This window comes from Schistocerca piceifrons, chromosome 9 (genome assembly GCF_021461385.2).
Source record: "Schistocerca piceifrons isolate TAMUIC-IGC-003096 chromosome 9, iqSchPice1.1, whole genome shotgun sequence".
Taxonomy (NCBI): Eukaryota; Metazoa; Arthropoda; class Insecta; order Orthoptera; family Acrididae; genus Schistocerca; species Schistocerca piceifrons.
Genome location: NC_060146.1, coordinates 28,168,788 through 28,184,462, shown reverse-complemented (window position 1 = coordinate 28,184,462; position 15,675 = coordinate 28,168,788). Strand labels below are relative to the sequence as shown.

Sequence of the window (15,675 nt, the reverse complement as noted above, 5' to 3'; positions counted from 1 at the left end):
CTTCAAGAATCAGCCCCTAGACGTGAAGAACTGGAGTCAACTACAAGATGAAAGAAGACAAGCAAAGAGTTTATTGTAAATCTTACTCCTCTCATATTTTTGAAAAAAAAAAGAGACTTTACCATCGAAAATAGGAGTGACAAAAAAAAACAAATTTTGGGAGGGGGAGATTACAAGTTGCAGATTCATGTAAAACAAACATTATCACCATACGACCAAATACTTCATTGATTCAATCAGAAAAAAGATTGTGTGTCATCCAAGCCTTGTTGTTGGACCTTCAAATCATATTTAACCTGCTCTTCTGGACTTTACACTTCTTGAAGGCTCACAGGTTTAATTTTCAAGTCGCTGCATTGGCACAGAACAGCACTGAGAGAGAGTTTTTCGTTGGCTTGTGACCGGGCAATGCATTCTCTTCTGCTGTTATAAAGATAAGCTTCGGCATCTTTTTCCAGAATAGACCCATCCTGTAACAACCAAAAACCTGTTCTACATCTACATGGATACCCTGCAAATTACATTTAAGTACCTGGCAGAGGGTTCATCAACCCACCTTCACTATTCTCTGTTATTCCAATCTCGTACGGCACACGGAAATAACGAACGCCTGTATGTTTCCGTACGAGCTCTGATGTCTCTTATTTTATGATGGTGATCATTTCTCCCTATGTAGGTCAGTGTCAACAAAATATTTTTGCATTCGGAGGAGAAAGCTGGTGATTGGAATTTTGTGAGAAGATTCCGTCACAAACAACAAAAAAAGCCTCCGTTTTAATGATGTCATGGCAGATAGCCCTCAGAATCTACGAGCACCTTGAAGTAGCTGATTGAGTTCTCTCCTGTCTTTGTGTCAGAGCTGCCTGCTTTGACATGCCTCACTACACTGTGGATGCCGGTTGTTTCTCTTAAACTTGTGAACCACGCACGGCTTCCCTTAAACACGTCTTTGGCCACTGACAATCCTGGGGTCTTCTTAATGAAGTCAGCAAAACTCCTTCTCACTTCCTCACAAATTATGTTCTCTTTAATAGTGTCACCTCGCAATTGATTTTCACTTATCCATTTAAGGAGCATCCTTTCGACATCATACAGAACACAAAACCATAGTTTATATACTCTTGTCACTCCGTTTGAAGCATCTATCTCCTTACTCTTGTCCTTGTTCTTGAGGATAATGCAAACCATTGATGTAGACGGACTGTATGTGCATACTAAATCAACAATGCTCACATCACATTCGTGTTTTTCAATTATTTTACGTTTCATTTCCAAGGCCATTTTCTTTCTCTTATGGTTGTCTTCTTGTGGCTTTATCCTTGGTGACACTTCTACAAAGGTTATTAAAATTTGCACACACAAAAAAACACTGTGTTAACCCAACTTTAGAAACATATGTGACTACAAGCTGCACTGAGGCGGTAGCAGAAAGAGTGCTACACCCAGACTGCCCTACATACTAAAGACACTGTCTGTATGCCACTGCCGACAATGAAAGTGTTCATACTGTTAAACGTTTCCCACGGGACACGCAAACACCTGCCGACATCACACTAAATTGTCATCACTCATTTGTCTACATCTACATCTACAAAGGTACTCTGTAAAACCCACTCAAGTGCAAGACAGAGGGTTAATCAAACCACCTTCACAATAATTCTTTATTATTCCAATCTCGAAGAGTGTGCGAATTAAATGAACACCTATATCTTTCTTCACGAGCTCTGATTTCCCTTATTTTATTATTATGATGATTTTTTTTCTCTATGTAGGTCGGCATCAACAAAATATCTTCGCGTTCAGTGGAGAAAGTTGGTGACTGGAATTTCGTGAGAAGATTGCTCCACAGTGAAAAATGCCTTTGTTTTAATGATATCCACACCAAATCCCGAATCAAGTCCGTGACACTATCTCCCCTATTTTGGGATAATACAGAACATGCTGCTCTTCTTTGAACTTTATCGACGTACTCCATTAATCCTATCTGATAAGGATCCCACACCGCGCAGCACTACTCCAAAAAGAGGACGGACAAGCGTAGTGTTGGCAGTCTCTTTAGTAGCTCTGTTACATTATCTAAGTGTTCTGCCAACAAAACACAGTGTTTGGTTTGCCTTTCTCCACAACATTTTCTATATGATCTTTCCAGTTCAAGTTGTTCATAATTGTAATTCCTGCATTTTCGTTGAATGTACAGCCTTTAGATTAGATTGATAAATTGCGTAACTGAAGTTTAACGGATTCCTTTTAGTACTCATGTGGATGACCTCACATTTTGCATTATTTAGGATCAATTTTCTCACCTTCAGGTATCTTTTCCAAATCCTTTTGCAATTTGTTTCGATCTGCTGATGAGTGTACCAGGTGATAAACAGCAGCATCATCTGCAAACAACCTAAGACAGCTGCTCAGATTGTCTCCTAAATCATTTACATAGATAAGGAACAGCGGAGGTCCTATAACACTACCTAGTGAATTGCAAGAAATCACTTCTGTTTTACTCTATGACTTTCCGTAGTTACTATGAGCTGTGAACCCTCTGACAGGAAATCACGAATCCAGTCACATAACTGAGACGATATTCCATAAGCACACAATTTCACTACAAGCCGCTTGTGTGGTACAGTGTCAAAGGCCTTCTGGAAATCTAGAAATACAGAATCAATTTGAAATCCCTTGTCAATAGCACTCAACACTTCGCATGAGTAAAGAGCTAGTTGTGTTTCAAAGAACGATGTTTTCTAAATCCGTGTTGACGGTATGTAAACAGACTGCTCTCATCGAGGTAATTCATAATGTTCGAACATAAGATATGTTCCAAAATACTGTTCCACACTGACATTAATGATATGGGCATGTAATTTAGTTGATTACTCCTACTGCCTTTTTTGAATATTGGTGTGACCTGTGCAACTTTCCAATGCAACTCATAATGCAAAGCATCACTCATTACAAGAGTAATTTTGTTTACAGTTCGTTTTGCTTATTATGCGAATAACGTGTTATGGGAGGTACGCTTTAAGCGAGGTTCTATGTACCGTATTGAGTAAATATGGACATTGGCTTATAAAAGTTCCATTTCAAATACTGTGATACAAATTTGCAATAGCTCTCTACATTAGACACAAATTATTTCATCATTCTCACTTTTTAGTAAGATCCTAAGGTCATTCTTACTTGATCACTGTTCGTATTCAGTAGCAGAACCTTTACAAGATGTGAAATACAAAACTTAAAACAGGAATTGTAAAATGTCTTACAGCAAGTAGTGCAAGCTGTCTTGTAGAGAAAGCCAATCGAACAAATTCACTCCTCAGAAACAGCACACTTACCTTCAGATAAAGATTGTATATTTCAGAATATAGTTTTATTAAACGAATAAAGTATCAGACGCCATTAGTAAATGTGAACATTAGCAAAAAATGTTTGGATCTACTGAGATGCAAGCCAGAGAGATATGAACTGATACATGACAATTCTGCAGCTGTACTCTACACCGATCGTGAACAACTTGTGAACATACTCCTATAAGCTTTAACTGTATATATGTTATTAATTGACATTTAATTATAAAAATGCATCTTTGATAGATTCTCAATGTGCTGTTGCCTTGAAAATGCATATTTTCATGGTATACTACTTACAATAATTCTTTAACCACCAACATGACATTTGTAATTTTATTATAACAAACCATACAATTAAAAATAGGTTTTTGAGAGCTCTTCAATTTGTTGATGCTTAGAAACGGCATATGCTCCTCAACTGAAAGCCAAAATGGCAACTCTGTACAGAAGAGAGATGCCGTGCATGTGATGCAGGTGGTGTTCTCTAATTCCTTTGCTCTGTGTTCAACTTCACATTCAGAGTATCTGACATGCTAGATATTGCTATGCACATTTGGAAAGACTCCCTAACATGTTACCCCCCCCCCCCCCCCCCCCCCACCCCCCCCATGCTATGATGTCAGAAACTCTGCATGCTCAACATTCGAATGCACAGTTCGAGTGCCGACAGCTTAAGGGGACTTATACATGAATAACTGTCAAAAAAATCGATTTGTTTATTTTTGTCTTGAAAAATTGTCTTTAGTTTTCTGAACGAGAAAAAGTTTACTTCTATGAAAATGGACCACAGAAAGTACCAAAACTAGAGGAATTTAAAATTATCCATGTTGATGTTATTAAATAGGCAAATGACGTTGCACTGCCAGACCAGTTGTGACCTTCACAGGTTGAAACATGGACATTAACATGTACTGACAAGCAGCAGCTCAAGATATTTGAACGTGGGATTCTGCGCAAGATGTGCGGGGCAGTTCAGGATAACCAGGTTGGACATATCTCTTACAGAAAGTAGAAACATCCACCTCAGCAGCATTAGCTTAATTTGTGAATGTATGACAACCTTGTATTTTTTGGGTTATCAATCTGGGAAAAGACCTCATCTTATAATAGGATATGTATTTATTAACAAATATAAATGTTTATTAACAAAAAACCATATAATATTTTAATAAAAATATATTTTAATTACTAATTGCATAAATGACACTAATCACAAGGAATTCAAATTTGGTGCAAAAATGCAAACCATGAAATGGAACATAAAACAATTTTCGATTTATGGAGACTGGACATTAATATGATGATTCTTTGTTTCTTCACTTAACAATAATGTATTTCACTAATATCTATCAAATTATAATTTATTTTCTTGTTAGCAGTAATTCAAAATAATTAGACATTATTTTATTAAAAACATGTTTCATATATGATAATTAACATTTCTATTTGGTAATATGTACAGAATTTAAATAAATGTAAAAATGTTTTGCTTCTAGCGAGATCCAGTGCCAGTCTTCTACCAGTGTAGGGTAGACCTATTGCTGATTATGTTGATAGTGGAAATCTTCCAATCCTTAAAGTTGGATTTATTGAGTTATTTGAATATTACAACATACTGCTTTACAAAATCGATATCTGGACAATGCCCTTCAAATCCTCCAAGTATGAAGAAAATCTTAGATGACCAGTCTGTAAGGCCCTCTAGTAAGTACAGAGACTGACATAGCCAATAAGAAAGGAGCAATAAACATCAGCACAGAGACACCCTACACCACGAAGGAGCACTCCAGAAGAAGTAAAAATTGCTTATACTACAATAAGCACTTGTTTCCAGACACAGGTTTATAGGACCTTTTTTTCTACTTTTGAAAAGTATTATCTATCACAAGACTATCTCTTATGAGGAGTATACTGCATTTGGTGCTGCATCTTTTTGTTACTAGACAGTCCCTTCCCACTAGACTAGCTTGACCTTCCCTGGCTGTCAGCAGCACACCAGCAGCAGATAGGCACGGGGGGGGGGGGGGGGGGGGGGGGGGGGGGGGGGGGTCAGACTCACCTTGAAGTCCTCTTCCTCCACTGGCTCCTCGTCTTCCTCATTCTCAATTTTCTCAACAACAAATGTGCTAGGCCCGACAATATCTTCTGAAGTTGAACATTCCTGAAACAGTTTTAAAAATTTCTTCATAAGGGCAAGAGAAGTATAACAAAAATGATGCAAAGTATTTTATTTAAATCATGGATGCTAAGGGAACTGGATCAGGAAAACAAGCTAGAGACAGAAGAAGATGAGTTTTGCTATTTTTGCAGCAGAATAACCGACGATGGCTGAAATAGAGCAGAAACAAAATGTATACTGGCTATAACAAGAAAAGCATTTCTGAAAAAGAGGAATATGTTGACATTTAATATAAGTCTATGTGTTAAGAAGTCTTTTCCGAAGGTAATTCTCTCTAGTGTTTAATGCTACAGATTGGTATACAATTTGATCCTGTAACTTTAGCGATGAGACCCATACACAGATCATAATTTCGATGCTTTATTAGATGGTCAATGCAATTAGACTTACAAACATACTATTTGATATCATAGTATTATTATTGTATATAAATTTATGAATTATGAGTGATTCTAGGATACTTCATATTTTGTAAACAACTCGGAAATATTTAGACCATTTCTAGCGAACATCTAACGGTAGCAATTATAATAAAATTTTCCGCAAGACACTTAAGTCTCATCTTTATCTACAATACTGATGGAAGCCGAAGAAATGAATTAAAATTTGTGCCACGGCCAGTACTCGAATCCGGGTCTTCTTGCTTACTGGACAGAAATGTTGACTATAGTGCTGCAGTGGTGTAATGGTCAGCATTTCTGCCTGGTAAGCAAGAACACAAAGGTTCGAGTCACAGCCATGGTACAAATTTTAATTCATTTCTTCAGCTTCCATCATTAACTGTAGCAAATTGTTCACTTTTTTTCAAAATCTTAGAGAATATGCTAGTAACAAGATCCATTGAGGAATTAAAATGTAAGTTAACTTTTATTTGTACGAATTCTTTATAATATGCAAGTCCCTAAATTTCAATCTGAAAATGTTTTACTATCAAAATTAAACTTGCACAAGATTTTTAACTATATTTTCTTATAACAAATCCTATGTTAAAACTATAAAAGGTTTATAGTTTTAAATGAAATTCCACGTACACATCTAACAATACTTTGTAATATCAGAACAGTAAGTTCCTTATACTGTGGCGCCAGTGCCCACAAACGAAGTATAGCATTATACAGAGTATAGTGCGGTTGTTGTTGTACTTTAGGTGTCGTTACTTGTTGCCATAAATGTGTAATGCATTATGTTTCTTTAAGTATTATAATAAATGTAGAGCAATTTTAAAAAAAAGTGTTTGGTTAACCCATGCAGTTACCACATACCCAGACAATTTACCAATACTAAATAAATTTTCATAGTTACATTTGCCATTCAAACTTCTCTCTCTAGGTGTGGTACATTGGAGTTGTTCCAATAGAATCACCTTCAGCTTTTCAAAGTTTATTGTTTGCAACAATTATGAAATTTGTTATTTCATGAAGTGTCGAATGGTACATACCACAAGTGTAGTAATGAAACAAGGATGATAAGTGGTCGACGTAAGAAGAGAATAGATGCTTTTCAAATGTGGCGCTGGAGAAGAATGCCGAAGATTAGGTGGGTAGATCAAATAACTAAGGATGAGGCACTAAATCAAATTGGAGAAAAATAAATTTATTGTACGACGTAGCTGAAAGAGGACTGTCCACTTCCTTTCAGTTGTATCCATTTAAACAAGTGCCTTTAAGGAGGTGATTTTCGCTATGAATATGGTACAGCAGAAGTAATACACAGAACATTTATATCATGGATTCTAATGCTTTAGATGACCTGAAGCGATGTGAAGTTGGATTGCAAAATTCACACCTCACCCCCATAGGTTGACCTACTTGGCATGTACAGACGATCTTCTTCTCTTGATTTCCGGCTACGAAAACTTCTTCTCCAAAGAATACTGCTGGTTAACAGGAATTTATAAGGCTCACTCTCTACTTTTGAAATAATTTGGTACTCAAATAATACTTTTAGTTCAGTCTTGGTATATTTCAACTTCCATAAATAATATATTCACCAATTCTCACATCAGTATTCGAATGTTTACAAGCCAACTGATTCATCTCGCATTAGACTCGATAAAATACATCTTAAATAAAGTTGGTTTAACAACCACATAATTTATGAACCTGTCTTGACCCTAGCTAGTCCAATATTTGAAGTACTTAAAAATCTATAGTCAATTGTTAATTTTTCTTTAACAACAATCACAGTCACTAAACAGCAAAGAATACTACATAATTACTTCTTGTTCTTTCATCACAGCTTCTGTGGCACTAGCGGCAAACACTTGTTGGCGTCGTTCGACCGCCACGCTTACAGTCTTCTCATAACGAACTTCCAACCTGCACACAGAAACAGGTGGCACAGTAGATACGTTTCCACTCTCCTACTTATATTTAAAACATCGTCGTGTGTTTGAGATGGTAGAAGAACAAGTGGTTCTAGAATTTATACGGAAATTCTCGAAGCACTACATATCCCTCACCTCAGCTCAAACATGCGATATTTTATACGTAATCACCATGTATATTAATATCCCACATAATACTAATTCACATTTTAACTAGGATACATTATATTTCTTTTAATAATCGTGAACAGCCTTTTATTTAATACTTAGCTCTTCTTTTATCATTCTACTTCGATAATAACAACTTGAGCATTTCACCTAATGTTGGGAGTCAGTTCTTTTATATCTAGGAATCGTGTGAACAACATTTTTGATTTCGAACCGTAAACTCCAGGTGTCATAGACAACTGATTATTTCATCCTTCATTCTAATTCTTTGTACTATTTTTTCTTTAGCATGTACTAGTTTCATTATTCACAGTAGTTTCACAGGAACTCTGGGCAAATGAAAGTGTTCTTTCTGTCAGTCACAACACATAATAATGCTACTGGTACATAGAATTCAATCTTACTAGAATCATTCCTATAAAATGTGTGACTTCTGTCACAATACTGTCCTTTTCCCCTAGGATCAGTAGCTATACCTTACATGTGGGTTGACCCTATGAGTGCACTTCCTCCTCCCTTTCTGGTAGGTACGCCCCATCATAATACATCCCTATTCATCAGGCCACAGGTCGTCCTATCTCTATGTTGATACATCTGCCTTATATCCTCAGCAAATGCCGGGTATGCCTCCCTTATCCCTTGTGAGTAGGCCTCATGGTTCATTGCCCTAGTGTACATACATTTCATGTATACTATTATTAAATATTTCCTGGTAAAAATAAAAATCTATTTTACACTTCGTTCTCCCTTCTTAATACTTCACTTATACCTTGGAGTCCTCCTCTACTTTTCAACTTCTTTACTCTTAACAGATACTATGTCTACCTATACTTCGACTTGACATTCCTCAATAATTATCACAATCGATTCCTCTCTGGTTTATGCTCTCTTTCCTTACTCACGCCTTCTTCTTAAATACTCAATGTGGAATCCTCCTAGTTTTTTATATGTATATTTATATGCGATATTGAATTGTCATAGTTCTTTGTTTGTGTGCATATTTCCCGATGTACACATACCTTTCCCCTCCAACACTTGACGGTTCTCACCTTTTAACAGGTTTCTAGTCAGTAGTTTCATTGTTTGCATACCCGTGTATCTTTGTGTGTATGCTGATGTGTGTTTGTGCAGCCTGATTCTACGGCCTTCTTATGCGAAGATAAGTTGTAGGTTATTGGAAACCACAGAAACCAGGAAGGACTTCTGCGATAGAAGTAGATGAATATGGAATGAGGGAGAAATAGATAGATCTTCAAACGAGAAGTAACAAAGGAAGAAAATAGATGCGGTTGCTAAGATCGAAGAAGAGAAAGAAGACAGCCCCAAAGACAGGAAACCATTCCCACCCCCCTTCTCCAGGATCCCTACCTTTCTAGTACTTGAGTGAGAAGCCACAGGAGGTATGTTGTTAAATCGTCTCCTACAGAATGGGCAGTCTCACCTTCACCCTTGAGGTCCATGAAAGAAATCTTAGCAACCCCTATGGAAATGGCAAATGGTGAAGAATCAGGCACACTTGTTAGCGAGGGTTGTCTGAAAGGTGTGATGTGTGTTTAGTGTTAGCCATGACTTATCTGTAAGTGTAAATCGTGCTTTTATCTACACTACCCACCCCTTTCAAAACTGATATAAACCCTCCCGTCTATATCATATCTCATAAAAGTTATAGAATATTCTATACAAAATAGAAAATTATACACTACGATAAAACAGTTGTTCTGTTCGGCATATTTTTTGTCTAGAGATCACTGTTTATCCGTGGTTCTCTTATGCCAGTCTTTACGTTATGGTCATATACAGTTTTCTAAATACTAAAATTATAGGATAGTTTAAGAATTCAGTAACAGACTACAGAATACAGAATAGTTTAAGATTTGAAGGGAATTCGGTGCAGGGGAACTATTTTGGAAGAAATGCCGAAAACAATTCGGTATCCGACGGTCGTCACTTCGCCCGTTAACACAGAACGTTAACATCCCTGTGGGATATACAACTTTATATCCTTTACATAGTACTTTCCCTTCTCTGATCCAGTTGTAGGATGTCCTACCGTTTGTATTCGGAAAGGTCGTTTACATTTCTTCAGGGCAGAACTCTGAAGATGTTATTTTACCAGAACTAGGTCAATGACCTTGTACTCAGGTTCAACCGCTTTCTCATCATGTTTACTCACTCTTTGTTGTGCCTTTTCAACTAAATTTCTGGAAACTATTTCCTGATTAAGATCGTAATCTAAAGTAGGTTGTTCAATTAAAACATTTAATCAGAGGTTCTCCTACAACGGGTTTCCCTATTACTTCTAATGGCGTTAATCCAGTTGGTAAATGCAGTAATTCATTTAAAATACGCTCAAAGTCTTTCATTTTCATCGTCCATTAAGAATGCCATTCATGGCAGTAGGTGCGGCATAATTTCCCAATTTCTTTCATAACTCTTTCACTCGGATTCAATGACGGGTTATAGTTGGATATTAATACTTGACGAATATCTTCCCAAAATAGAAATTTTTAAATTCGTTACTGACAAATTGTGGTCCATTATCTGTGAGAAATTGTTTCGGTTTTCCTACCTCCAGAAAATACTGTTGCAAACAGTCTGTGTACTTACTCTTTTGATAGGATATAACTTAACATACTTTGACCGGCATTCTATGATGAGTAAAATGTACAACACTGCTCCCTTTCCTTTCGGAACCGGTCCAAACCAATCAACTGCTGTAAGATCGTGAAACAATTTAGGAATAATCGGGTACATTCTGTATTTAACATGAGTGTTACTCTCTTTCACCTTCTGACAGATCTCACAGGTTCTGATTTAAGATGCCACTTTACACCCTAGCTTCTTAAAATAATAGAACTTATTCATGTGGGCTATACACTTTTTTATTCCGAAGTATCCATATCCTGGATGAACATACCATACAATTTCGTCTTCCATCAACTTCGGAATGCATATGCGCCAACGTTGTTATGTTATACTGTCTCTCCAAAACAAATTATACCCTATAATTTTCCACTTTTCTGCTTGATTAGGAGGTAAGGAATTACTGATAAACAGAGCAAACATTTCTGAAAAATAGGGATCATGATGGATGTTATCTGTTACTTTTCAAGCCATCTCTTGTACCCTGGTGTGCTAATATTCTGCTGTCAAAAAATTAATTGCAAAAATTACGCCGGGTCCTTCCATACGTTTTAACTCTTCCATGCTTACAGGCAACCTGGACAAAGCATCTGGTACAATATTCCCAGACCTTTTACATACTGTATTCTAATGTCATATTCCTGTAGGAACAACATCCATCTAATTAATCCACTATGTAACAATCTACTACTCATTAGAAAAGATAGAGCCTGATGACCTGTATAGACACGGATTTCTGACCCCCATACTAGTGTTTGAAATTTCTGGATACTCCATACAATTGCTAAAAGTTCCTTTTCAGTAGCCATGTAAATTAATTCATGTTTATTCAGACTACAGCTAGCAAAGGCTATGGTTCGATGTTCTCCATGATCTAGATCCCACTCTCCTTCGAAGAGTTCTCCAGCGATACCATACTCAGATGCATCGATCGAAATATTAAATAGCCCACCCATAATCGGATGATGTAGTAGAGGTGATTCTACTAGCGTTCTCTTGATGTTTTCAAACGCACCATTTGCCTCTTGATCCCATAGCCACGGTATTCCCTTTCTTAACGAATGTAAAAGTCTTGGGTCGTCCAGTTCTTGGCTTCGTATATATCGTCTATAGTATCCGGCCATAACTATAAATCCCTTCAATTGTCCTATGTTTCTAGGGGGAGGACATTCTTTAATAGCTTTTATGCATTCAATATCCAGTCTGATCCCCTGCACCCCTGAAATATGTCCAAAAACATAAGCTCTTGCCACGCAAAGTGTGATTTAGACAATTTCACTGTAATACCTTTTTCTTTAAATTTTTTTAGGGTCTTACTCAAAGTTAGACAATGTTCCTCCCATGTAGCTGAGATTTTGAGGATATCATACACATATATTATTAAATCCTGTAACAAATCTCTCCCTAATGCCTCATCCAACGCATGTATAAATACTGATGCTGAGATATTAAGTCCAAATGGTAACACATCGAAATGATATGATTTACCATCAAACAAAAACACGGTACACTTCTTTGATTCGCGATGTAACCTAATTTTCCAATATCCTGCAGTCAGGTCCATCATGCTAAAAAAACCTTGCTTTGGGTCTGTCTCATTCTGTCTCTATATGCTTATTCAATGTACGCGTGTCTAGCACTAACCGTACACCTCCTGTGACCTTTTTTACCACTACTAAAGGGTTATTCATGATGCTAGAACTACATTCTATTATTTGTTGTCAATCATTTTGTCAATTCCCTCCTTAACTGATACGTTCACCGGTATTAGATATGGCTTACAGAAAAATGGAGTGTCATCTTTGATTTTAAACTTCCATATGTAATCGCTGATATTACCGGGACGATTGGAAAATGTTGTTGTTGTTGTGGTCTTCGGTCCTGAGACTGTTTTGATGCAGCTCTCCATGCTACTCTTTCCTGTGCAAGCTTCTACATCTCCCAGTACCTACTGCAACCTACATCCTTCTGAATATGCTTAGTGTATTCATCTCTTGGTCTCCCTCTACGATTTTTACCCTCCAAGCTGCCCTCCAATACTAAATTGGTGATCCCTTGATGCCTCAGAACATGTCCTACCAACCAATCCCATCTTCTAGGCAAGTTGTGCCACAAACTCCTCTTCTCCCCAATTCTATTCAATACCTCCTCATTAGTTAGGTGGTCTACCCATCTAATCTTCAGCATTCTTCTGTAGCACCACATTTCGAAAGCTTCTATTCTCTTCTTGTCTAAACTATTTATCGTCCATGTTTCACTTCCATACATGGCTACGCTCCATAGAAATACTTTCAGAAACGACTTCCTGACACTTAAATATATACTTGATGTTAATAAATTTCTCTTCTTCAGAAATGCTTTCCTTGCCATTGCCAGTCTACATTTTATGTCCTCCCTACTTCGACCATCATCAGTTATTTTGCTCCCCAAATAGCAAAACTCCTTTCCTGCTTTAAGTGTCTCATTTCCTAATCTAATTCCCTCAGCATCACCCGACTTTATTCGACTACATTCCATTATCCTCGTTTTGCTTTTTTTTATGTTCATCTTATATCCTCCTTTCAAGACACTATCCATTCCATTCAACTGCTCTTCCAAGTCCTTTGCTGTCTCTGACAAAATAACAATGTCATCGGCGAACCTCAAAGTTTTTATTTCTTCTCCATGAATTCTAATACCTACTCCGAATTTTTCTTTTGTTTCCTTCACTGCTTGCTCAATATACAGATTGAATAACATCGGGGATAAGCTACAACCCTGTCTCACTCCCTTCCCATCCCAACCACTGCTTCCCTTTCATGTCCCTCAACTCTTATAACTGCCATCTGGTTTCTGTACAAATTGTAGACAGCCTTTCACTCCCTGTATTTTACCGCTGCCATCTTCAGAATTCGAAAGAGAGTATTCCAGTCAACATTGTCAAAAGCTTTCTCTAAGTCTACAAATGCTAGAAATGTAGGTTTGCCTTTCCTTAATCTAGCTTCTAAGATAAGTCGTAGGGTCAGTATTGCCTCACGTGCTCCAACATTTCTACGGAATCCAAACTGATCTCCCCCGAGCTCAGCTTCTACCAGTTTTTCCATTCGTCTGTTAAGAATTCGCGTTAGTATTTTGCAACTGTGACTTATTAAGCTGATAGTTCGGTAATTTTCACTCCTGTCAACAACTGATTTCTTTGGGATTGGAATTATTATATTCTTCTTGAAGTCTGAGGGTATTTTGTCTGTCTCATACATCTTGCTCACCAGATGGTAGAGTTTTGTCAGGACTGGCTCTCCCAAGGCTGCCAGTAGTTCTAATGGAATGTTGTCTACTCCCAGGGCCTTGTTTCGACTCAGGTCTTTCAGTACTGTGTCAATCTCTTCACGCAGTATCGTATCTCCCATTTCATCTTCATCTACATCCTCTTCCATTTCCATAATATTGTCCTCAAGTACATCGCCCTTGTATAATAGACCCTCTATATACTCCTTCCACCTTTCTGCTTTCCCTTCTTTGCTTAGAACTGGGTTTCCATCTGAGCTCTTGATATTCATACAAGTGGCTCTCTTTTCTCCAAAGGTCTCTTTAATTTTCCTGTAGGCAGTATCTATCTTACCCCTAGTGAGATAAGCCTCTACATCCTTACATTTGTACTCTAGCCATCCCTGCTTAGCCATTTTGCACTTCCTGTCGATCTCATTTTTGAAACGTTTGTATTCCTTTTTGCCTGCTTAATTTACTGCATTTTTATATTTTCTTCTTTCATCAATTAAATTTAATATTTCTTCTGTTACCCAAAGATTTCTACTAGCCCTCATCTTTTTACCTACTTGATCCTCTGCTGCCTTCACTACTTCATCCCTCAGAGCTACCCATTCTTCTTCTACTGTATTTCTTTCCTCCATTCCTGTCAATTGTTCCCTTATGCTCTCCCTGAAACTCTGTACAACCTCTAGTTTAGTCAGTTTATCCAGGTCCCATCTTCTTAAATTCCCACCTTTTTGCAGTTTCTTCAGTTTTAATCTACAGTTCATAACCAATAGATTGTGGTCAGAGTCCACACCTGCCCCTGGAAATGTCTTACAATTTAAAAGCTGGTTCCTAAATCTCTGTCTTACCATTATGTAATCTATCTGATACCTTTTAGTATCTCCAGGCTTCTTCCATGTATACAACCTTCTTTTATGATTCTTGAACCAAGTGTTAGCTATGATTAAGTTGTGCTCTGTGCAAAATTCTACCAGGCGGCTTCCTCTTTCATTTCTCTCCCCCAATCCATATTCACCCACTATGTTTCCTTCTCTCCCTTTTCCTACTCTCGAATTCCAGTCACCCATGACTATTAAATTTTTGTCTCCCTTCACTACCTGAATAATTTCTTTTATCTCATCATACATTTCATCAATTTCTTCATCATCTGCAGAGCTAGTTGGCATATAAACTTGTACTACTGTAGTAGGCATAGGCTTCGTGTCTATCTTGGCCACAATAATGCATTCACTATGCTGTTTGTAGTAGCCTACGCGCACTCCTATTTTTTTATTCATTATTAAACCTACTCCTGCATTACCCCTACTTCATTTTGTATTTATAACCCTGTATTCGCCTGACCAAAAGTCTTGTTCCTCCTGCCACTGAACTTCACTAATTCCCACTATATCTAACTTTAACCTATCCCTTTCCCTTTTTAAATTTTCTAACCTATCTGCTCGATTAAGGGATCTGACAATCCACGCTCCAATCCGTAGAATGCCAGTTTTCTTTTTCCTGATAACGACGTCCTCTTGAGTAGTCCCCGCCCGGAGATCCAAATGGGGGACTATTTTACCTCCGGATTATTTTACCCAAGAGGATACCATCATCATTTAACCATACGGTAAAGCTGCATGCCCTTGGGAAAAATTATGGCTGTAGTTTCCCCTTGCTTTCAGCCGTTCGCAATACCAGCACAGCAAGGCCGTTTTGGTTAGTGTTACAAGGCCAGATCAGTCAATCATCCAGACTGTTGCCCCTGCAACTACTGAAAAGGC

General features: G+C 37.6%; 1 protein-coding gene across 1 annotated transcript in view; it reads right to left on the bottom strand.

Annotated features, from left to right (window-relative positions):
• Positions 1-15,675, bottom strand: part of LOC124717213 (zinc finger protein 135-like) — a 182,080-nt gene that overhangs the window by 84,041 nt on the left and 82,364 nt on the right. Inside the window, exon 5 of the mRNA XM_047244000.1 lies at positions 5,407-5,508. Coding sequence (XP_047099956.1) covers positions 5,407-5,508 — 102 coding nt within the window. The remainder of the gene's footprint in view (positions 1-5,406; positions 5,509-15,675) is intronic.